Source organism: Stegodyphus dumicola, chromosome 7 (genome assembly GCF_044657685.1).
Source record: "Stegodyphus dumicola isolate Sdum_Otavi_A_Nest chromosome 7, ASM4465768v1".
Classification (NCBI taxonomy): domain Eukaryota; kingdom Metazoa; phylum Arthropoda; class Arachnida; order Araneae; family Eresidae; genus Stegodyphus; species Stegodyphus dumicola.
The window spans coordinates 35154465-35179981 of record NC_140774.1 but is presented as its reverse complement, the minus strand read 5'-3'; the positions used below and the strand labels follow the sequence as shown (position 1 = coordinate 35179981).

Below are 25517 nucleotides of genomic sequence, written 5' to 3'. Positions count from 1 at the left end.
TAAATATTCCAGAGGATTTAAAGTACGAGAAGTTCATGAACTTCGATTTTTTTGCTGTTATTTCACTCTATGAGGCAGTAATTAGAATTGTGTTTTACTTCTTTCTAAAATTAGTGATGTCGAGGAGTTTTAAGCTAATTTGTCTAAATAAAATATAAAACTAGAGTGTTTACGAAAAACGTTTTGTGCTGAAAATCGGATTACAATGTGATAACTCAAAGAAGTTTAGTATTAAATTTTATATTGTATAAAAAATCGTACAACTATTTCATTCAATATAAATAAAAATAATATCTACAGTTGCCAGCTCATAAAACTAAATCGTTACTATTTATAAAATTTACAGCTCACTCAACAAAAGACTTCGATTTTAAAAGATTTGCCATTTGTTTCTGCATTTCATTTTAGAATGTAAAATGGCAGAATTCATTTAGAATGTAAAATGGTAAAACTCATAGAATTTGCGCATGAGTACAAAATTCCATAGTAATCATTCGATTTTATTTTAGTTGCAAACGATAATGCACAGAAGTTGAAAATTTTTCTGATCGCTATATTACAGGGCCATTTAGAGAAATGTCTTTTCTTTATTTATCAAGCATCTCACATACGATAACACTGGTTGCAAAATGTTATTAAGTGTCAATGACGAAGTGTGTGTGTTAATGCGTCAATGATTCAAATAGTATCGAAAATAAATAATTTAAAAAATTTTTATTCGTCGTCGGTTGGTAACAACGTTTTTCTATGTAGAATGAAAAACGGATTTTGCAGCTGAGCAATATCATTTCTTTGAAAAAGTAAGAAAAGCGAATTTGTCTTATATTTTTGTCCATATGTATTTTTTAGTTTTAAAAAATAATTCTTAAATATTTTTTAAGATATTTTCTAAATTATGAGTGTAAACAAAAGAAATCTGCAGAACTTCTTTGAAATTAAATTCATTCCACTATTTTAGGGTGCCATATAATATATACCTCATTCGATAGGAATTTGCATATGAGAAAATAATTTGTCTTCATTATGAACAGCCTGCAAAAACTTTCAGATATCACGTGAATTCAAATAAAAAACGTATTCGGAAAGATACGTTCTATAGATTTTTAACGCAGGAACATTAGAACAAAATGAAGCGAAACTTTAGCCATGTGTGAAAAATAAACCTAAAAAAATATTTTCACTGAAAAATTTCAGAAATGTATATGCTCCATATTTTTGACATTTCCTATCCAAGAGTTCTTCTTTCCATTTAGATGTGGGTGAGTGAAAAAATAAAAATAAAAATCTAAGAAAAAATTGAGCAGAGCAGAAAATGTATTCTGGTCTTGCTTTCATATTCTGCGCCGAAAATCTTTTATTTTTTACCATTTTTTCTCACACCAGTGCTTGTGCGAAAGCATTGAAACCCGCGCTAAATTTATATATATTTTAAAGAAAAATAAATAAAAATGAAACTTCTCGACTAAACGTAGAAGGGTTTTAAAAAAATAGTTTCTTTTTTTTATTTTGCTTTTTTTATATTTTTGTTTGTTATCTTCATCTGCGTCCTTGGTCCCCAGCGTGGCACAACGTTGATTCATTCTGACACGTTTATGAAGAGAAATTGCTGTAAAGTTCGCCAGGAAGGCACCTAATTCTAACATACGGGCATCTCAAAGCCACGTGGAGGGTTTATTCGGGCACAGATATATATTTCTATCCCCCCAACATTCTTCCCTCCGTCCCCCATCTCAACCCATTTCTCCCATTTTCCCAATCCTTAGCTGTCCGCTGTTAAAGCCGCCGAAATTTATTTTTTATTAGTTTCAGCAGAGTTGGGGGGAATGCAGGGCTTTTCCCCCTCTTACTTCTTCTCTTTCCGATGATGAGTGTTTTCGCAACATTGGGTCGCGACCCCTTCGGTGGTTGGAGCTGGGACTGGGAGCTTCCATAATCTCGTTAAGTGATAGAGGGTCGTGATCTGGGAAGAGTTTGGGGAGGAATTAAAATTATAATTCCGTAAATCTGCTCTAGCCGGGAAGACGTCGATGTGTTAATGGTATGGCTGTGTTTCTGCGGTTAAAAGTGCTATAATTATTTTCGATCTAAGGAATGAGAAGCTCAGTGTTTTGAGTCTACAAAACTGTTGTAAGAATCAACAACACTGTCTCAAAATTTTCGGATATTATAAGCACATATTTATTCATTCATTTTTATTTCCATGTACGAAGTAAAGAAAGTAGTGCTCGGGTATCATATTTCAACTAAAATATTGATTTTGAGAGTTCTCGAATCCACTTAGCCGATTTTTTTTTTTTTTTTTTTTTTTTTTTTTTTTTTTGCTTGACGTCTGTACGTACGGACAGAATACAGGACCATATTTTCCAAAACGGATTATAAAATGGATTTAGAATGGATTCAGATGCGATTTCTTCGTGACTTCTTCTACGCACGCAATTACGTACGTATGTATCTTTCATAACTCCAAAATGATTAGCCGTAGAACGTTGAAATTTTGTATATGAACCTGCTATAACATGTAATTGCGTACCTCTCTTTTTATTTCAGTCTGCAGTACTAGACTTATATATTGTTACGAAATGTCCAGCTGCGGTAAGATAGCTTCCCCGCTAAGCAGGTTTAGGGTTGCCAGAAAATGGCAAGTGTATGCAGGGTTGCCATATTTGGCGAGAAATCGCCCATTTGGCGAAAAATTTCGATGTACTATGGACGGATGGAGAATCTTCCAGAACGAATTCTTACCGGTTTGGACCAGAATGCTCTCGAAGGCAGCCTAAAAGCTATATAAAATCAACCTGCACGCAGAGTAACAGTCAGTCAGTCCGTGCCTCGTCTAACGAGTTGGTCGTCGAGTATATCGTAGTGCACTGCGAGAGTGTACCGTGAAATGATGCATCGTTGAGGCTATCGAGTGTATCGTCGAGTGCATCACGAGATGTAACGTGGAGAGTCTCGAGTGTAACGTTGAGTTCTGAGAACGACCGAACCGAGTTGGGAGCTGTACTCTAGTGCTTTTCCGTGATGCTCTCTTCATCGTCATAGCCTGAAAGCCTGAAGGCTGTGTTGCTGATTGTTTCAGCGTTTTTGACGTATGTTTTCGACGACTGTAAACGTGTTTTTGGAGCTGTCCTGAGTAATACTGGCTAAATAAATTGTGTCTGATTCTTCATCAAGTGCTGCCGTCAATCACTCCAATTCCTCGAACCCAAACCGCAGCAATATATACTATATATATATATATATATATACCGCAGCAATATATACTATATATATATATATATATATATATATACATACCCACTCTGCTACCCAGTTCGGTCAGCTATATGTTGGTAAATTGTGCATTTTTTTGCTTTGAAAGTAACTTATTATTTTCCGCTTAAGGATTTTATGCCTTTAGTTAATATGCATGTAATAGTTGTAGAATTATTAACAATTTAAAAGTTTAAGTGGCTGTAGGCTAAACAAGGCTGCATTTGTTTACATTTGAAATTCTTAGTAGAGTAATAAACTAAGTTAGCTGGTGAGCCAACTGCAATGCCTTTTTGTCCAATGTGATCAAAATTTACTCCGTTGACCGAATTACTTGTTTTAACGTACAAACTCTGATTTTAATTGCAAAAATTTAATTGTTTTTAACTGTATTTTGCGTTTTCGATTTTTCTGTATTTTAAAATTTTTAGTGAAGATGCTGCGAGTTTTTATGTATTTTTGGCTTTAATGCAAAGTGAGAACTTATTTGAACGAAGTATTATGTCTCTAATGAAATTCGATGAAACAAGGTTAAATGGAATGCAGCAGAAAATCTGTATCATTTAATGTGACGTACAAGGAAGTCCTGTGATGTAACACATCAGATTTTGTTTTAGCAGCAGATGTACTATTAGTCTCAGAACTCACTTTTTAGCCGTATTATTTTTGTGTTCGAATCGTGTTTTAAATTGTTGCCACCAAATGTTTGGGAATTGCAATATACTTTTATCCTAATGTACTGCAATAATTCTACGCCTTCTATAGCATGAAAAATGCCATTCATTTAAAATTCATTCAATGATTCCTTTATTAACCAGTCATCATACTGAGATAAAGCTCAGTTTTTTATATGCAACATATGAAAAGTTCTGCGAAACAAAGCAATTTTAGTAAAATTAATCTGAATACATTTTAATAACTTAATAATAATTAAATTTAATAATAATTAATTTTAATAATAATTAAAGGTACCATTTTCTGAAATATATAAGCTTGATAATATTTAAACAAAATAAAAGTATTTCTTCTTTAGTATTATTAAGTATATCGTTTGCAATAAAACTCCTCTATTTCTCATCTGTAAATTTAAATCGAATAAAATAAACTGAATTATTAGAAAATGATTATAAGAAAATTATTAATATTTCTGTACATTTTTGAAGTGTTCACAGTTTTAAGCTTTATGTAACAATTTTAATTCCTACTTATCTAATGAAGGTATTTTAATTAAATAAATTTTATCAATTATTAAAATTTAGTTTCAATAGTTGATAAAGCTGTGTATACTTGGCGGCAGTATCATTAGAACACTTAATGTATTTTGAAAGGTAACACAAAATTATGTTCTCATCATCAATAGTAAACTTATGCTGCATGAAATCTCAAGTAACCAGAATTGCTTATATCTATTTAGCAAATATTTTATTATAACCATATTACACTTTTGTAATCAAAAAACGCATTAAAATTGATTAAATAGATAAAATTTATGCATATTCATGAAATTGACCTCAGAAGTGTTCTTATCGGATTTTTATGAAATTTATTGGGTCATCACATTGCATTATGTCACGTTACACTACCATGCCATACCAACAAGTGACTTGTCACATCATAAAGTCATAGATTAACATTCCACATGGACGGATAAAAATTTGTTTTCACATAGCTGCTGTTCGACAAGCTTTCAAACTATAACTCCTTAACAAATCGGCCGATTTATTAACTAATAAATGCCTTTCTTAATAATTAAATCTTTATTTTTTAAAGTAAATCTAAATAGTGTAATTTAAAATGCGTTTAATTTATAATATATATAATTAATCATTATCAATATTTGCAGCATTTCTGCAGATGAAAAAAAAAGGATGTTTCTAATTTTATATATAACATCAGTACAGAAACTTCTTTTCTATCATTCTCTGCTTTGTAAATTTACATACAATTTCGGAATATTTTTATCCAATCATTGCACAATTTACTTATTCTGTTCCAAGAATTTTATGGAATTTTGTGTCTTATTTAAGCTCACTTCAATTCAATAAATATTCACAAAACTCTCTAACTGTTTAAAACTAACGTAATCAGTGCGAAGAGAAGGAAAAAAAGAATAGTGAAAATGGCGCCAGAAGCAGACGATTTCAAACGAAAATGCAAGAGAAATATCCTTGTTCGGAACTTTTCTGTCGGTTTCTTTTTTTTCCCTCCTTCTTAAATTGCATCGTTACTTACGAAGATCGATTTCCAAAAAGTGCACTAGATGCCTGCAGCGTTTCATTCGACGGCAATTTTGAGGGTCTAGTATTTTTAAAGGAAAAAATTTTATTTAGTTTTTAGTAGCTTCGCTTTGGCATCACGACTGGAAAGGATATAGATGGGACTCTTTTCTTGCAATATATGTATGTCTTCGAAATTGTGAGTTTTCATCTTCGTGGCTTCCCTGTGATTTCTTTTTAAGTAGAATTTGTAGATATTGTTCTTAAAACTTTAATATCTTTGCTAGAAATTTATAGTCCCGTGGAATATAAAATTTATTGAGTTACAGTATAAAAGGGTATAAAATTTATTGAATTTATCATATATTGTTTCAAAATGTTGTAGCAACGGTAATAAAATTTTGCTTTTTTCATGCTAGAAAATGTTAGCCTTCTTGAGTCTTTCTTTAAACTTTACTGCAGTTGTTTATATTTAAGCTAAATATTACTTTGTTATAATAATTTTTAGTCCAAAGGGGCAGTTTGCCCAGAAGGACTATTAATTTCGTTTTGGCATTTTGCGTCGACTCACTGTGAACGTTGATTCACTTTTCAAATTGGTATCACCAAATATTATTGCCGTGTGTTATACTTAAAGAAATTAAATAACGAAGAATCTGCATAAATGTATGTATGTTTCTCGCTTTATGAAAAAACAACGGTACCTAGAGCCATCCACTTTTGAATAACGTAGTCCTCCACCCGAACATGGGCACTTGGAAGCCCGAATTTTAAATTTCTAATTTTTTTATTATCTATTCATATTTTGGAAATCTTTAAGGAATTTTTGATTAACAAACTCAAAGATTTCAAAACTAGCAGTGGCAACATTGTATGGAATGAAACATTTTTATTTCCAGCATGCAAGATTGTCTATCGAAAATTCTTAAGATATACCGTTTTTAAATATTCTGTGATTTTGCTGTTGAATCGAATTTTATAGGGTGTAAGCTCCTAGAACGTGATATTTAATAAATAAAGTACATACACAAAACGTTAAAAATAAAAAGAGGAAGTTTTCTAAAGCCGTCTTATTAAGAAAATTGAACGTTGATGTGATAAATTGAAGAAAAAAAATGATGCCAACATTTAACACTGCATCGGGAACTTTAAACGTGTATTGCTCTGCTGCTTTTAAAATTTTTGCAATTTCTCTATTGAATTGTATATGGCGTAAGTGCGAAGAAAATGATGCTTAATAAGAAAGCTAAAATGATAAAAAAAAAATGGGTTAGCAGCAGTGAGTGTAACAGCAAACTTGCAGGCTTGCGCGAGGACAGCGAGAGCATGAAAAACCTTAACAAATCCTTTTGGTGACCGTGAGTTATTATACTTCGGTAGAGTATTTGTATACTACAAGGATAAGAATAAGTCGATGGCAAAATTTTGCCATCGACTTATGCTTATCCGTGTAGTATTGTAGAGACATTAGGATTTTGTAGTATTTTGAAGTAGGAAAGAGGAAAAATATGCAACGCCTTCGCCGGGAATCGAACCGCGGACCTCTGAAATACGCACCCAGCGTGCAGACCACTACACCACGAAGGCATGCTAGGAAGGCGAGAGAAATATCTTATAGTATTTGTTTTAAAAATATTAGCATACATAAAGTTCCAAATTTTGAAGTCGACGTATTACAAGACGTCAAAAAGCATTTTATTTATTTTACTCACAGTATTTGTTGTTAAACATTTGCAGAGACTCAATTCTACACTTTACAGTCGACCCATTAGTGTCACAAACTTATTTTATTTATTATATTTATCGTATATTGTATTTATGGTTTTATTTATTATACTTCGTGGATGGTCGTTTTGGCATGAATGGTAGGAGACTTGCTATAAAAAATATTTGTTGCCGTATGTTATGAAGAAGTTTGTGATAGTTTTTGTTACACCGATGAATATTGTACTTTTATAGTATAACATGAATGAAAATGTGAATTTAATTGATTTTCAATAAATTTTAATCTCTATTTGTGTCGGACAAAACTGGTGAATTAAAACTAAAAGTATTAAGAAATTCTCTTCGAAGGTTATTCTGATTTATTCAAAATAATGTTTCGGTTTCTGGGGAAAACGAGATTTGAATAATAAAGAACTCTATAAATATTCCCTCAGTTATATAGTTGAAAAGTTCAACTGTTTCTATGAACACTGAGTATATAAATTTTATAATTTATAATATCCTGTAAACCAGGGGTCCTCAACCAGAGTGGGATTTCTGCCTGATGTAGAATTTCATAGTTTTGGGGAGAATGCGGTGAGCATTTTATTTAACCTTATCTATGTAACTATCTAACTAAGAGTATTTAGTTTATGAATATAAAACATTACTTTTACTCAAGCTTCGGTATTTATCATTTTCTAAAGTTTTGGAAAGGAGGAGAATTGATCGTCTAGCGATAATGAAAGAATGCTTAGAACAAAAAATCACTGAAATAGTTTGAGCACTGATTGAGAATCACTAGTTTAAGCTATTTAAATGAAAGTTATGAAATTAAAACATTAACATCAGAGATTTTTAAATTATCTATTGATAATCATACACAAACTTAAACTAAGTTTTGCAATTCTCTTTCTGTATAGCCAAGTACTCTTTTAAGTATATTGCATTCAATGCACTCTTTAAACTATTGCACCTAAATGAATTGCTCTTTTCTAAATTTCCTACCCGTCACTTTAAGTTTTAATCTCTTGGAATTACCTTTTCTTAAAATGGGCGACACGAACGAAGTGGAAGTTAGAGTAAATGGCGCGATTAAACTGCAGAAAATGCTGTCTGTATATCCAGCATCAGAGCGCGACACATCCCTGCGTAATTAGAAGCGACCAATTACACCTGATCCCGCCAGATGGCGCGCTTTACCTACCGTGACAACGACACAGTGATAGCAATTAACTCTAATTTCATTATGTAAAGCTGTGAATTTCTATCTTTCAGTAATGGGTAGTTATGTGGCTGTAAAGACAGTAAATTTTATCTTTAAGTTTAAAAATGTGGTGAAATTTTATTGTTATTTTCTATTTTTTAATTCTGTAACAGCTGAAATGGACATGAATGTAGATTGTTGACTATTAGCACTGCATTAGTTTTAGAGAATCTAATTAATATTTTTCTTTTATTATTATTATTAAATAGCCCAAAAGCGCGTGAACCCAGATGGGATGTTAGTCTCGAAACAGTAGTATTATTAAGTTTGTTAACTTAAATAACTTACTTAAGTCTAACAAACAGTAAATAACTAATAAACATAAAATAACTTACCTACGTCTGCATTGGTTTTAGAAATAACAGTGAACGCACCAAAATAGGACAATCCTTCCCATTATGCCGACCCATAAATCCAGAAGGATTCCATAAACTTAATTTTATTAATTAATTTTTCTGTCAATATAACGACTCAAATATCGGCTAAAACTACGTAATAACGAACTTTTTGAATGCACGAACGAATCTCTAAAACGACCATCCACGATTTCGGATATTTTTTCCTACTGAGATGGTCATCTACGAAAATTGAACAAGTTAAGACGATGATTATCGATTTCTATTACAAACTTATCCTATTTAAGGCTCTTGGAACCTGCTAAAGAACTATGTTGCGTAAAAGTGAAAATGCTAATAAAAAATATAACAAACGGCGCTAATATAGAAGTGAAAATGCTGATTTAAAGAATATAACAAGCGACGTTTGTATAGAAGTGAAAATTCTGGTATAGAAGTATATAACAAGCGGTGCTAGTATAGAAGAATATCTATTTCTGTTTCGTGTTGTATCAATTTATTAATGTAATTTATGTTAATAAAATTAAAAACTAATTCTAAAGCTAAGAAGTGAATACTCTAGAATACAAATAAATGAATATCAAATTAGTTTATAGCCAATTTTCTAAAATACTCGTACGTTGATAACATTTCAAAACAAAAAAAAAAAAAAAAAAAAAAAAAAAATAGATGTTCGGTGTAAAACAAAAACAAAGTTAAATAACATTTTACGGTGTAGATTTTGCTTGCTAATTCCAAAAACACTCAGAACTTGTTAAAATATTCATCCTTCAAGGCATAGAAATTCCCTTGCAGAGAGACAGCCAGCAGTGTTTTCAATAAATTCAAGTCATGATCCTAAACATAAAATGTTATATCTTTATCTGCAAAAGACAAAATTGTGCCCGCCGTTCGGAAAAAAACTTTATTTGCAAGCATTTTATTCCAAGATTAATCACTTAAGACTTGCGACATTTTTTTTAAAGGAGCATATATATAAATGCAGTGAACTATCAACTTTGAAATCAACGCGATTGATTATCATGATATCAAAAAAATGTTTCACTGCTTTTGGCGCCATTCCATAATTTCGAATATCATACAACTGAGACAATAAATGAAAAAAATTTATATAAACAGAACTGATATAAATCATTTAAAGAAAGCTGTAATCTGAAGCAAGGCTGCGTTATAATTACACAACACTAAACAGTTAGTCTCCGTTCCCTTTCCTATAAACTGTGTGTTCAAAAGAACGGACAAACCAAATCGAGTTAATGATTAAATGCTTTTCTCTACAAAAATTATTTTGCTTCTGAAATGAGAACCGGAACGGTAACTATTTTATTTATGTACTACATAAAGTAGTTTAGTCTTATGGCGAAATTGTACAGTTTGATTTTCACCTTACTGCATATTTGACTGTCTAAGAGCGATCGTCTTAGTAAATGCCATGATAATTATCAATAACGATTTTTATTACTTCCTTGCACGAAGTAAAGGAATTATTATAATCATGAAACATTTCAGGTATCATATTTCAACGGAAATATGCATTTTGACTGTTTTCGAATCCATTTAGACAATTTTTTTTACGTGAAGTCTGTACGTACGGACATAATAAAGGATTTCTTTTTTCAAAACGTATTGTAAAATGGATTTAAAACATTCAAAATGGACTTTTTTGTGACGTCTATACGTATGTATTTATCTCACATAACTCAAAAAACGCTTAAATGTAAAATGTTCAAATTGTGTATATGGGGCCGCTATAACATCTAGTTGTGCACCTATTTGTTTAGTACTATCAGCAATACCAAATGTATATATATATATATATTTGAATTTAACAAAAATTTTCTATTCGTATAAAGCAAATATAAAATTCTCTATTCTTATAAAATTATCTTATTTTCTCTATTCTTATAAAGCAAGCATAAAATTAAAATTTAATTAAAAAATTTTAATTGCAAAGAAATAAAAATAATTATATATATATATATATATAATAGAAAGGAAAGAGACGGAGTAGAGTCGTAACACCTAGATGTTATAGATCGTAGATCCATATTGAAGAGAAAGAATTTTGATTGCGTAGTAAGCTAATATGTTGACTTCCTAATATCTAAAAATCTTGGCAGTCGAGACAGTTTTAATTCCATTTTTATTTGTGACCACTATAAGAGGAGCAGTTTCCCTTAGAAAGTCCTCCACGAAGGCATCCCTCCCCTTAGACAGATAGCCCTAGTGTGCTTTGCCGTATTCTCAATACACCATTATTTGTGACCACACTTCACTTCGCAGTCTAGTCATGCCTATTCAAGAAAAGTTACGTTTTTGATATTGTTGCGATAGAAACAGAGCATAATGAAACAGCGTCTAAGCGGCACAGAGGCAAAAGCTAAAGTTACAGGAGCAACATAGAGACTATAAGAAGGTTTAATTATACCAGCATTTAACAACTTAACTTTCTTAATTTAACTATTATCTTTAGGAGTGGCTCGATATGGTCTATAGGCTATTATTACTTTAGAAGTTAAAACAACTCTACGTGGTTCAATATTAATACAACCAACATCATATTTATTTTTAGCAAATATATGATTATAACTATTCAACAACTTTTGCAATTTACCATCAGAATTTTCACTATTTTCAAAATAATTACCAGATTTTTTCAATACTAATATCACTTCAACATACAAAATTTTCGATATTTTCAAAATATTTACCAGATGTTTTAGTACTGATATCACTTTTATATACAAAATTATTTTGAAAAAAATTTATCTAATGTAACATTTTTACTCACCTGCTGTTTAAACTGGTAGACTTCATAATTATTAAAATCCAATTGTAATTTGAACAGTGAAACACAAGATGAGGATAATAATAAATAATTTAAATTAGAATTCACCACATAAAATACTACATCTTAAGTGATTTTGCCTATTTTACGTGATATTTTAATAATTTTAATTGCTGAAATCTGATTATATAAAGAAAGTAGGTTGCTTTTAGATTGAGTTTCAATTAATTCACCTTGTGTATCAATACCATTAAAAATATTCTGAGGGATAACGTTTACCTGTGAACCAGTATCGATGATAGCTGGTAAATTTTGTTGTCCAACTTGGACATTAACTTTAAAATAGACTCACTTTTTATGCTCAGACTTGGGCATTATATTATGATAACTTAAAGAAGGAACTGGTTGATAGTTAAGCGGCCTGTTCGGATAATGAATTTGTTGCGCCCGCATGAAAAGTCCTTTCTCGACCTTTATTTCCTTAGTTGTTGTTTGTAATCATATACTTCCAATTGCAGAATGTTTTAAATGACAAAATTTTTCATATTTTGGCAATGTCAAATTTTAAAAAAATTGACAAATAACGAAATGTATATAAGAATCTATATAATAACATTTTATATATGTAATTAGTTTGATTTTTATTGCTGTAAATATTTTACAGTATTTAATATCAGTTTGTTGTTCTTCTGAAAAGAATATTTAATTGGTCCTACAAGAAAGTCCTGTGGTGTTCATTTTAGATTTTTTATGATATCTAAAATACTGCTCATTTTTTAAAGTAGTCTTCTACAGGAGCTAATTGTCAGCAAGAACTTTTTTTTATTTATTTATTTTTGAAGACCATGAGAAGTATGTTTAAATGCAGTAACGCCCAGGCATTCCCAATAAAGCGGACAACAAACAGAAAAACTTTGAACCTCCCGTGTGTGTGGTGGTGGTGGGAAAACCAGCATTCCAGCAGAACTGAAAACAAACCCAAAAACAAGCAGAACAGAGAAAACAAGTGGAGAACAGAATAAATCCTTAAACATCTCTAAAAAAATATAGTTTCGTCAAGACTCTCTAAATGAAATACAGAGCATGGATCCAATGCAATAGCCTTCAAAAATATTTTCACATAAAAAAATTCCCCCCTTCAAAAACAAAATCATCCCGAAAGAAAGAAATATTTTGGTACTCCTTAGTATCAGCACTGCACGTGTTGCAGATATTTCAAAAACAAATTTTTAATTAATAATAATTAAATTTCTTAATGAAATAGTACTTAATTTTTACAAAATGTATTAAATGATTTAAATTCGTGCGTATAAGATAATTCACTACAAAGGGAATGATGAATAAAATTTTTATTTATTTAGGACCAAAAGGCCTGGCGGTACAAATATGCCACCTGCTGTGAAGGCCGCTTTAAGTATAATCTTCATAGCGTTGATTTTCAATGTTATTTCATTATGAAAATTTTATTGATGAAATAGTTACTAAAGAATACGTGCAGATAAAACATCATAAAATGTCTATTCGCCCATTGGTACTGATGAAGAATATGAAATATAAATAGAGTCGGAAATATACGTGAATATCTTGAAAACTTTTACATTTGTTAATTCTGTAGGTTTGTTTTATTAGTAAAACATATTTACAAAATTGTGAAAATTACTAATCAGATTTTAAATAAGATAGAGATATATTAACTCATTTCACCTGAAGTCAAAGAATCTGAAAATTTTGCAATACGATGAAAGAGCAAAACAGCAGCCATAATAATGCATAACAAATTATTCCATTCCTTTGGAGGAATTCATTTTCTACGAAGTATACCGCTTGTTATTTAAAAACACAAATATGTCATGATAATTTTAAAATGGAAGTAATACATTATAAAATACATCCACACAGAATATTAATTTTTACAAATATTATGGGATTAGAATTCATCAAATATTCTTCTAAGAAAAAGCATTCTACAAAGTATCCAATTAATTTTAAATGAAAAACATTATCCGGAGAGAACTATTTTAAATTAATCTCATTTGCCGTAATGAAACTTGTTATCTGGGTTCCTATTTTTAATCCGACTTCTGTGTTTGCATGTAATGGAATTGGTATTATTATTATTATTTTCATTATTGCCATTGTTAAAAAAATGCAAGGTTTTGTAGTGAGTGCAATTCTGTGAAAAATAATTGTACAAACTAGAAGATTTAACAGACGCATATTGAATATTATCCACGCTACATTATCAAATTTCTAGCTAAAATTTGTAAGTAATTGAATTTTTATCCATTTTACGATGATGAACATTCCATTATCTTAAATGTGAAAGTATCTCTTTAAAGTGCCTTCTGAGTGTATTATTTTAAAAAATGATTTAAATGATTTCTTTATAAATTTGGCTAATTATATTCTGCAATTTTTATTTTAATGGTTCATTAAGATAATGAGAGCACTTTCACAGTCAATACAAAATTTTAAAGTATAATGAATATAGTACGATTTCTTTTTAATTCAAATGCTATTCTAATTCATTGTTTGATTATACTGGTGATTGCTTATTTTGATTAAATCGATATTTATTGTCACACCGGCTGTATAATATAGCTTTGCCAAGGTAAATCTCGCAGTGCTAAATACAGTAAAGTGGCAGTCACATTGCAAAAAGCAGTTCTGAATGCAAGGTCGTTTTGCTTTCTGAAAGCAAGGTTATTAAAGTTACACTGAAATAATTGCACGTGTAAAGAGACTTTCTGGCCAACCTGTATAAATGTTGCTGAGGTGTGAGCTTGCCTATGAAGCTGACAAGTAGTGAGCCTACTATCATGAAGGAAAAGTTACAAGAAACCCAATGTCCAATATTTTTTAATATACTGTCTTCTTGTAGTGTAATACCGATTCTATTCTTTTATCTCTTCTTCAGCTGAGATATTCGACTTGGTAAAAGTCTTCATATTGGTCCTTGCAGTGTTCGGGAACAAAGCTGATGAGTGTTTCATTGAAAGAAAGGAGTTCGCAGCAAATACTGCTATAGTTTATGGGATTTTTCCGACTGTATCTTTGTTGTTGGGTCATGATGGCGGACCTAGGTTTTGTCGTGTGTCTTGAAAGAGTTAAAAAGCAATTCTCCATCAAATCGAAAACGCTGCAAGTACTGCTGCAAGGGCCCCATTCACTATTATCTTCAGTTATTTTCAAGTCATGATTTATGTAAATATGATAATGGTATGAAACGTGTAATATCGTCTTATACTACCACCAGCTGGGTTTTGTTTTCATGGGCAGGTTCATTACTTGTCAACCTATCGTCGTGTTTTCCTCTGCCTGGAAAATATCCAGAATTTTGCAGTTTGATGTTCCATTAAGACCATTAACATATCTTTTAAATTTGTAATAATATAGCTACCTGATGTAATTTAAGGTATGTCTAAATTGTACTACATCCAACTTGCAATTTTTATGGACTTGCAATATTATTATAATTAGTCAAGTATTTTTAACGCTATATTATATACCTAGCACACAATTTTTTTTAATATGTAATATATATAAGAACGTTTCCAGAAAAGAGATTATTATAATTATATATTTCTTTTGAATTATTTCATTCATGTTGATTAAACTTTTCCCTTCTGTTTCCTTGACTGAAAGTCTCTAATCTCTCATTTCAGGTGCTATTCCTACTGAGAAGGACGGTTTCCTTTATAAATGGAAATTCCAGACGAGCGGTAATGTTACTGTTGTATATAATAGTGCCCCTGTGATACAAAGTAATGTTTTGGATACAAAAGGAAATTTAACTGTGACTGTGATTGTTAGCAACGGTGGTAAGTTTGATCCCATTATTTGTTATCTTCTCAAACATACCACGTTTATATAAGATTAAACTGTGTCAAAAGTCCAATAGAATACTTTGAATTGAAATTTATGCATATGTTTTCAAGAATTACCTTTGTGATAATAACATACCGATTCTCACTCATTCGTGAGGTTATGATAGAGGCTCATTTGTGTTTGTTTCTAAAACCCAAGCAAATGCTTCTAAACATCTTACAGATGATTGCCTAAATGTCTTACAATAGATTTACTTTCTGTTAAACCAAATAAAATAATAAAGTTAATAAAAGAAACTGAAAATACTTCTAATACACCTACTTTACCGACTTCCATAGCTCAGCCCAGCCTATCTTAAATTCGCCCTCAAGATTCCCGTTTGTCTGAAGATGGACGAAATTATTGCAGAGTTTGTTTTGTTGAACATTTGATATATATTTATGAACGCCGTAAATAAATTTTAAAAAATAGTATAATTATATAGGTGCTCAATTTCAATCTACACAGCTGAAAATCCACTGATTCTAAAGCATGTTTGGAAATGTTCCTTTAGAATGCCAGGATGCATAATATTTCTAAGCTCATCAATTCCTCTCTCTTTTGATAAGACCTGTGAATAGTTGATAGGAGCCGATACTATATCAACATTCGTCGAAAGTTTAAAAGGCACAGTGTTCTTCAATAAGATGTTACGTTAGACTGCAGAGTCAGTTTCGTCGTTTTGTATTACATCTTTTGATAACAGGCGAAAGATTATGCATCTATTTGCAATATGCTTAACGTTATGTGCGGTATACATCATATCATACAGCTTATTGATGGCAGCATGTTCCTAATCAAGGTCAAAGTTTAGATTTGTAATTCATTTTGGGGAATTTTTCCAAAATCCATAATGCTTTTTTGACTGTCATGCAATTAGTAAACTGTTAAGTCCGACCATCATAAAGTCGAAAAACCGTAACTCAATATAATAAGTAAATTCGTTTCATAATATTTCAGAACACTGAGGTTTTACTTTGGATCTTGTTTTGCTAGATCAACTACATTCTGCAAGAAATAATGAATGCTTTTCTTAGTTTGATAGATAATATTATCTCACGTTCTCAGTACTTTTGTCATAACAAAATTTCATTTCTTAATGCTTTCGGAAACAAATGTAAATCTCATGTTTTAATCGATATAATCATAAATCCTATTATTAACATGTGATTGAAATACTTATATTTTTTCTTTTTCAAATTCAGAACTGTTTGTTTTTAAGCCGAAAGGGGTATTTTGCCCAGAATGGCTGTTAATTTCGCTTTGGCTTTTTGCGCTGTCAATTATAAAGAGACGTTTCACTTTTCAAATAATTGCCACCAAATATCACATCCCACCATTATATTTAAAGAAATTAAATAATGAAGAATCTGCATGAATGTATGTATGTTTCTCGCATTGTGAAAAAACAGCAGTACCTAGAGACATCAAATTTTGAATATCGTAGTCCTCCATTCGAATCTGGGCATCTGGAAGCCTAAATTTGGAAATTTTTTTTATTATCTGTTTCATATTTTATAAACTTTTAGCGAATTTTCATTAACAAACTCGAGGATTTCAAAGCGAGCAATAACAACATTGTACAGAAAAACATTTTTATCTCCAGCGCGGGAGACTGTGTATCGGAAATTCTAATGATATGCTCAGTTTAAAATTACTTTGTGATATTGCTCTTGAACTGAATTTGATGGTTTAAGTACGAAGAACATGATATTTTATAAATAAAGGTAACACACAAAATGTTAAAAAAAAACCCTCTTTAGACATAATTTAATATCTGAAACATTTTAGAATTTTAAATTACTTTTCTTAAATATTTTTTATGTAAAGGTACACTTCTATAGTGTTTATTATAATAACATAAAGCAGTTCTGCATGCCACTTAAAGTTGACATTTCTGTAATAAAGAACTAATACGCTGAAATCAAATAATACTAATATTTTATAATGTATAGGCTGATTCAGAAGTCAATTAACTGGAAACAGTATCTCCAAACGTTTTGATGCCTAGGAGCGCAATTAGCTCAAAACATCGTAGTAATTTTACTACGATGTACTAATTTTTTAAATTAGAACTGCATTCACCACACGGCGTTTCACTTGTAAGAAAACTGCAAAATGCTTCATAACAAAATCCTTCATAACATAGTGCACAAGGAAAATAATACTTCCTTTAGGAATTATTAATGCATGCTGTAGCACGTCGCCTTGGATGTCTTTAGCCAGGATATATCCATCCGCGACTTCAGGTAGCCACAAAGCCAGTCTGGAGAACTGGAGCGCATATCGGGTTATTACTAAAACAAGATGCGAGACGAGGGAAAGAGAAGTACCAGGCAGTGATGCACTGTATTTCGTAACTGTCTCAAGATCCGATGCTTTTCTTTCAGGTTAATAATGATATGTTTCATAAAACTTTAATACTGTACTGGGTTCTGACAGTGATTGTTTAAAAAAGCAGAGTTATACGTATTCAGGATTCAAAGTTACAATGTCGTCTGGGTAATATAATAGCAATAAAAAATTATTTAGTAAAATTTAGCAAAAAAAAAGTATTTCGTATATTAGAAAACCTAGTGGGTTACCATTTGTTGTAAACTGACTAAAGTATTTTGACTAAATCATTATCTTTGGCATCATCTTGTATATAAACTTCGAACATAATTTCAAGAAGATGTTTACCATATAGGAAGAGAAATACGATAGGGTAAAACTTAAAATGAAAGGGGAGAAACTTATTTTGGTGTAGATTTTAAATATTGATTTCTATGTAATCAGATACGAGACAAATGAGACCATCACTTAAGCAACTCTACCACCATTACGACTTTTCAGCTTACGACTTTATTACTTAACTGATGGAACTATCTACTATCTGCTACATCCGAGCCGTTGGAACGGGGAGGCGATCAGAGATTAAATTAAATTTGAAAAATGTACATCAATAATATGTACAATGCGCAAAAAAAGCAAAAAAAAAATCTGAAAGGTTTCAGATTTTAAATTACGTCCAAAGAGGCGTTTTTTTAACATTTTCTATGTTACATTTATTTATTAAATATCACGTTCTTCGCACTTAAACCATAAAATTTAGTTCAACAGCAATATCGCAAAATAGTTTTAGAATGAGCATTGTTAATCGAAAATTCTTTAAAGTTTTACAAAATATGAAATAGGTAATAAAACAAATTCCAAAATTCAAGTTTGATCTTCCACATGCCCATATTCGTAGGAGGATTACGTCATTCAAAATTGGATGGCTGTTGATACCGCTGTTTTATCACAATGCGAGAAACATACATACATTTATGCAGATTTTTAATTATTTAATTTCTTCAAATATAATGCAGGACTCTAACATTTGGTGGCAATAGTTTGAAAAGTGTAACGGACATTTCTCGTGAACCAACGCAAAATCCGAACACGGAAACAATTGTCCTTCAGGGACAAAGCCCCTTTGGACTAAAAAAAAAGGGGGGAGGAGACAGTTTTATATCTCCCGTTCTACTGGGCCGATTAACGAAATTCAAATTGCGTTTTCCATGTCTCGAAAGCGCGACTAAGGATATATATTAGATTTATATATATAGCTTTGTTTTAATGTAGGTTTTTGGCACAAAATAATACATTTTTTGAAATAACATACCAATTTTTTCCATATTTCGATTCTACGACTCAAATTATGCCTGGATATTAAATTTTGTAAAATTTGGTGCGAAATTTACCAAGAAATTCAAATATTTAACTTGGCGCATATTTTTCAGTTTGAGCCACTTGGCGAACTGCTTAATATACGGCAGTCTATTTTCTTTTCCCTTCCATTGTGCAGGAGCGGGAAAAAGGCACATGGTTCGTCTCTTTTTACATTATAGATGAGCGGAAAAAAAGTTACATCGTTCGTACTTTCAAATAATTTTAACAAAGTGCGTAAACCACATTTTCGTTATTATCGCTTTCAACAAATATAACAAAGTTCAGAACGCGCCAATATATGAATTCACGTATATCTTTGAAAATTTTGAATAAACAGCTCAAAATTTTTGCAGGTATGCTTATAAATACATCTGCTTTAAGATGATTGTAAAAATGTTATAGGTTATAGTTCAAATTTTTTTCCAAAAATTTATAAAATTTATTTAAAAAATAAATCATAAAAAATGGGTGAATTTTATTTAGAATGAACTTAAATTTCGAGCTGTGTAAGAAGGAATCAAATAAGTTTCATAAAAAAAGAGATATTAATAAATGCATACCAAATCGAATTAACATCCAGGAGCTAAAATTTTGAGAGCTAATTGTTTAAATACTCGTGCGAGTTTTTTACGAAACTTGACAGTTTGGCCTAATTTGAGTCGTAGAATCGAAATATGGAAAACAATTGTCATGTCATTTCAGAAAATGTCCAATTTTGTGTCAATAAATAATTAAAGGTATATGAGAATCAGCTACAGGAGTTGTCTTCAGGAACAAAAAATTCTACTGAAAAGTTTCTCAAAAATGTCGGTGATAGGAAAGAAAGGCATTCTCCTTCCCCGCTCCTAAAGAAGAGGTGCTTATGTTTGATTGCTTTTGAAATCGAGTTTTAAAAATCAACGCCAAATACTACATTGCCTAATTTTGAATGATCAACATATTTTTTGCATTGAGTCGTATATTGTTTTCTTCTCTGTTATTATTTTTCTTGTTAACAACACGTAATAAAGTCAATTTTAATCGCTAGCATAATCATACTTCAGAATTTAATTCTACCGCGGACTTAAGGAAAACTTCTTTACCAATTTTTATTTCCTAATCCTAAAACATGAACCTCGAAGATTGTACTGAAATAATTTTCTTGAAATCACAATCTTGTATGTATTTTGCTACATACAAGATTGTGGATATAGGATAAAGATGATACATTTAAAGAACCTTCTATGAAGCTATATAATTTGTAATCCAAATATTATATAAATATTATTTTCACCAGACGCTTAAGTAATGCTTTGTCACAGTTCAAATTATGATTTTGTCAATTACCTTATATTATATATAAATAAGTAATATAAATCTTCCATCTTCCGTAATTAAATTAGATAATATTAAATATATCATTTTCCTAATTTTAAATTAAATCATCTTAGATTGAAGCTTCACACTGCAGATGTAATTCAATAACAGCTATTAAAGAAACAATCTAATGAAAGCTTTACGATTAGAAACCTATCTTAACAAATTCCTTCGTGAAGGAGAAAATAATAAAAATCACTCTGGTGATACAAATTTGAGACATGCGCACAGGTGCGCCAGTCCTTACCTACATATCTTGTTTCATCATCAATCACAACCGTAACGGTGGTCGCGGGTGGAAGGAGGTCATAATTACCACTACCAAAACCGAAATTTCCCATAAAAAGAAACCGCAAAAGCAACGATTATAATGAAAAAGAAGTTAATTACAGGCGATTATGCAAAAAAAAAATTCTTCCCTCGCCCTTCTCCTACCCGCCGTCGAATGTCGTTTCGGTTACTTTTCCAATTAAGAAAGGAAAGATGACTGACAAATAACCCTCGATTATGCTTGGGGAGCGATATTTTTGAGATCCAATGAATAATTTATACTAAATAATTAACGGTGTATTAGACAGGAGTTTTTCTGCTCCTTAGCTAGGAGCAGAGAAGCTGTGGCAGCTATATAATAAATTTTCTGCAAGACGCAGCAGGATTAATCTGATCATGCCTTGTACACACGCAGAAATCGAAAGAAATCATGTAAAGGGGGACATCTTAGCCGTTGGATTTTGTGGAGGGTTCGTCGATGATTCTTGTTTAATTAATAATGACAAATAATGAATGTGTCGTTAGACATCTGGGAGTTTTCTTCCTCTCAGCAGGTTTTCAGAAAAGCCAGAGTGGCATCGTGTTTGAATTCGGGAGTAATTAATTAATGCAATTAGAAACTAGTGATGAGGAAAGAAATCCGTTTTTTCTCATACTAGTAGGCTTACTGACGTTGATGAGTTTCCAAAGGTGCACATCTTCTTTACTGTTATAAATTCGTTATTTAAATTATATAACTTTACTTTTTTAAGTAGATCGTGTTTACGTTTGTTAACAAAATGATGGAAGAATAGCGTAATAAAAATGGGGAAATTATTACTGTCTGTTTGTTAAAACTAGCTCTATTAACACAATGTGTTGTTTTAATTGTGTTGTGACTTATCTTTCTTGTATGACATCAGAAAAAAAAACACGAAAGTCATAGTGGCAGTACGACTTCGTTCAGTTCAGCCCTCAATTTTGGTGCACAGCACTCTGGGGGGGACGAGTCCAAGCGTCTCTGACCCCTCTTTTCTTATAACCAATCTCTTAAGAGGACTATCGGCTCTCCGCATAATTAGAGTGCTTCCATGTCGCACGGACACTATACATTTACAAACATCCACGCCTTCTTGCCTTCTTCGGGATTCGAACCCAGGCCATTCGGTACCGCAGTAGGCTCTCTAACCACTATACCGTCCGGGCGACTTAACACAATGTTCATTGCGGGGCTTATTTTAGGTGACTTCACGCTTATAAAAGCTGCATTACGTTTTTATTTATTTTTTATTTTATTTTATTTTATTTTATTTTATTTTATTTATTTATTTTTATTTTTATTTTTTTTTTTTTTTTTGAATGAAAAATTAAATGCGTAGTTTAGCTGAGACATTCATTTCACTTAAGATAAAATAATTGCATGGGAACCCTCAAAGGGCCATTAATCTCTCAATGGATGCCATTAATAACCATTAAATAGCACTTATTTATGTCGTTATGTTCACTAGTGACCATAAATGTATAAAAACATGTTTATCCAATCGTGCCTGTTGCTTATAAATGTAAGTGGGACGTAGAGTGATTCATATTCTGTACGAATAAATATTATTTCACATACTTATCGCTGGTGACAAAGTCTAAAATCTTAAACATAGCCTTTGTTGTTGGAAAGAGCCGCATGTGAACATAAATGACACTTGATAACGTTTGTCTGTCGTGTATTGGTCGTTGGTAAATTTAATGCTTAAGCCTTTATCTCACTATTTATCACCGGTGATCCTCTTGGCAGTGAATATATAAAAATTTTCGGACCAGGTGTCTACTTCAATGGGCACAACATTTAAATGTTTACTCCTCAGTTATAAATCCGTCATTCCAACAACATCCCCTTTAAGTGTAAACGAACTGAGGGTTTAACATTAAATATATTTATTATCAAAGTTGTTTTTTTAAACTTTGATATTTATTATCAGGTAAACGTAAGATGATCTAGAATTTAATGATCTAACAAAGAAGAAATCTTATCTAGGAAGAAAAAGGTGTTGGTGTATTTAATTATGGCAAAGCACACTAGGGCTATCTGCCTAAGGAGAGGGATGCCTTCGTGGAGGGCTTTCTAAGGGAAACTTGCTCGTATACACGTTACACATGGGCAAAACCACGAAAACTGTCCATGCAGTCAGCCCGTTTGCGGGATTCGAACCTTGGACCGAATTACCAGTGTTCAGCGACTTTACCGCTCGGCCGCTGGTGGGCCCCTAGGAAGAAAAAGATCTAAGAAAGAAGGAATCTTCATCTAGAAAGAAGTTGCTGCTAAATAATGTATAGATGCTTTTTAAAGCAAATTCATACCTAACAATTTTAAATGTAATTATTAAGACTATTAATTTCTGAAAATATTACCTGTAACTTATCGGGAAAAATGTGTTACCTGAAAAATATCCGCAACTTACAGTTCACAAGAGTATGATTATGCTGTACCGTGAAAATAAATGCGATAGTCTGTTTTCTTTGTTTTCATGCAGTGTTGAAGCTATTATTGAGTCTCAACAAGGCAATGGGCCATATAAATTAATGAATTTTGTGCCGTGTAATTTTTAATTTGAAATGTATTTGCCCCCTTTAACTAGAGTAAACGAAATTCTATTCTCTCGGATTTCCATCCCGAAGAAGTCATGGATGTTTGTAAGTATAAAGTGTCCATGCGGCATGGGGGCATTCAAAATATACGGCGAGCTAAAAGTTCTTTCTTTCGTGCGGTTTGATGGTAGAGGAAGACGGATTGGGGACCTTTGGACTGCCCTGCAGGTTGTTCTTCCTCAAAATTGCCGCGAAGCTTCACAGGTAGGGCGGAGAGACTACTTCTATAACACCAGTGGTGAATTTCTGGTCTCTTGGCTCACTTATACCTATATCTTTACCACGGAGGAAATAAATGTGAAGATATATTTTTATTTGCTCGCGTAACATTAAAGTCCTGATTGTTAAAGGTGACACTGAAACATCGAGATTTTCACACTATTTGTATGTGTAGAATTGACAGTGACATAGTGCAATATAAAATTGGCGTATTGTTTGTATAAATAATGTTCAATTTTAAAATGATAGGGCTTCCTTTTGTATTCTAAGTTGTCTGAGATAGCGTCAGCAGTTGTTACGTTCTAAAATAAAATACGTTCTAGAATATTTCGTTAAAATACCTTCTAGAATATTCCAAATCATTTCATTTTGTGCCATGTCCAACATATTAACTATTACTCAACTCTTCATTACTCATTTCCCTCCCAAATTCTCCAAAGCAAAAAACAGTCTGAAATAGTCCTGAGAACTTTTTCTCTTTTTTAATACTCTTACTCGCTTCTGAGCAACATTTAGAATTACCGGGGCACTTTTCAAGAAATCTTCAGTAGCTGAACGCGTTAAGCTACCATCAAATATTCATCTCCGTTTCTAGCGTCTCATCCTCCCCAAACTCCAGCACAACAGTTCTTACTTAACGCGAAACTCTCTTCTTCTCACTCTCCCCAACAAAAATCACTTTCCCCGCGTTTCTTAAAACTTCCCCTAAAGAAAAGGGAGAAATCTAAACGCCGTAGTTGTAAATAATCGCCTTAAAGTTGAGCGTCACTGTAGATAAAGCCTCTTTTTCTTTTATTTTCGGGACTTGCACATTATATTTGATTTTCCCTTATCTCTTATTCCACGCCTTGCTTTCTCTCCCCCCCTCCCCGACCTTCTCCGCACACTCTCTCCCTCTACTTTCGAATGACGATGTGGGATATTTATATGATAATGTTGTCAGCTGGTATTTTATGCAAAGCGAGCCCTTGCACGAGACTGCAAGTCGCAATTTTCTCTCTCTTAGGGAATTTTTGTAGCCCCCCTTCTGGATGTGTTGCCACGGAACTTAAGAAAGAGCCTACAAATGCTAAATCTAGAACTGAAGGAATTTAACCTGGTTTCCACCACTTTGTTTCATTTCCCTAGAGGTGAATATCAATTTTTGTAACTATTCGTAGGCAAATTACTTACCACTTTCATTCTTACTCCTAATTAAGTGATGTTTATAATTAAATGTTTCAATTTGCTTCCGGAAGTGGTGCAAAACCGTGTATCACAAACCGTTTTTTTTACAAAAGAATACACATTTAAACCTTTTAAACAGTTATATCTTTTATACTTAGAGTATCTATTTATGAATATCCTGAATTTATGCTGAATTTGAATGCATTCCCGTGGAAAATTCTCCATCATTATTGGAAAAGAGTTTAAAGTATTTAGCCCTCATATGTTTTTGTATAATTAAATAACTCATTAGAAACAGGTAATACCATGAGCCCAGAGTCATAAGGAATTGTTTAAAACGAGTTCCATTGCTTGCAATCAAAAAGTGCAATTAATAACTCATTCTAGTAACAGTCGTGCAGTGATTGCTTGATTAGTCTAATGACAAGTGGGATCAATCAAATATTAAACCTTTCCTTCAATTAAATGCAATTAAGATGACACCCCCTGAACGACCTCCATATTAGGCGGCAGAGTCGAGTGAAGTCCACAGAAAATCCTTAAAAGAAAGATTTAACGAATTGGTTTGCCACAACACAGGACCTCAGTGCCGCAACACAGACATTTTATAAGAACTCTTTCTTTCAACCCCCAAGTCTGAACTGGGACACCGGTCGCTGATCAAACCACCCGTCTCGGTGACCACCAAGGACGCAGCAATCTATAGACTCCGTGTGCTCAAGGTTTACAGTGTTAAAAGGAAA

General features: G+C 32.0%; 1 protein-coding gene across 1 annotated transcript in view; it reads left to right on the top strand.

Moving 5' to 3' along the window:
• Positions 1-25517, top strand: part of LOC118188978 (polycystin-1-like protein 1) — a 601848-nt gene that overhangs the window by 229217 nt on the left and 347114 nt on the right. Inside the window, exon 5 of the mRNA XM_085820080.1 lies at positions 15249-15404. Coding sequence (XP_085676206.1) covers positions 15249-15404 — 156 coding nt within the window. The remainder of the gene's footprint in view (positions 1-15248; positions 15405-25517) is intronic.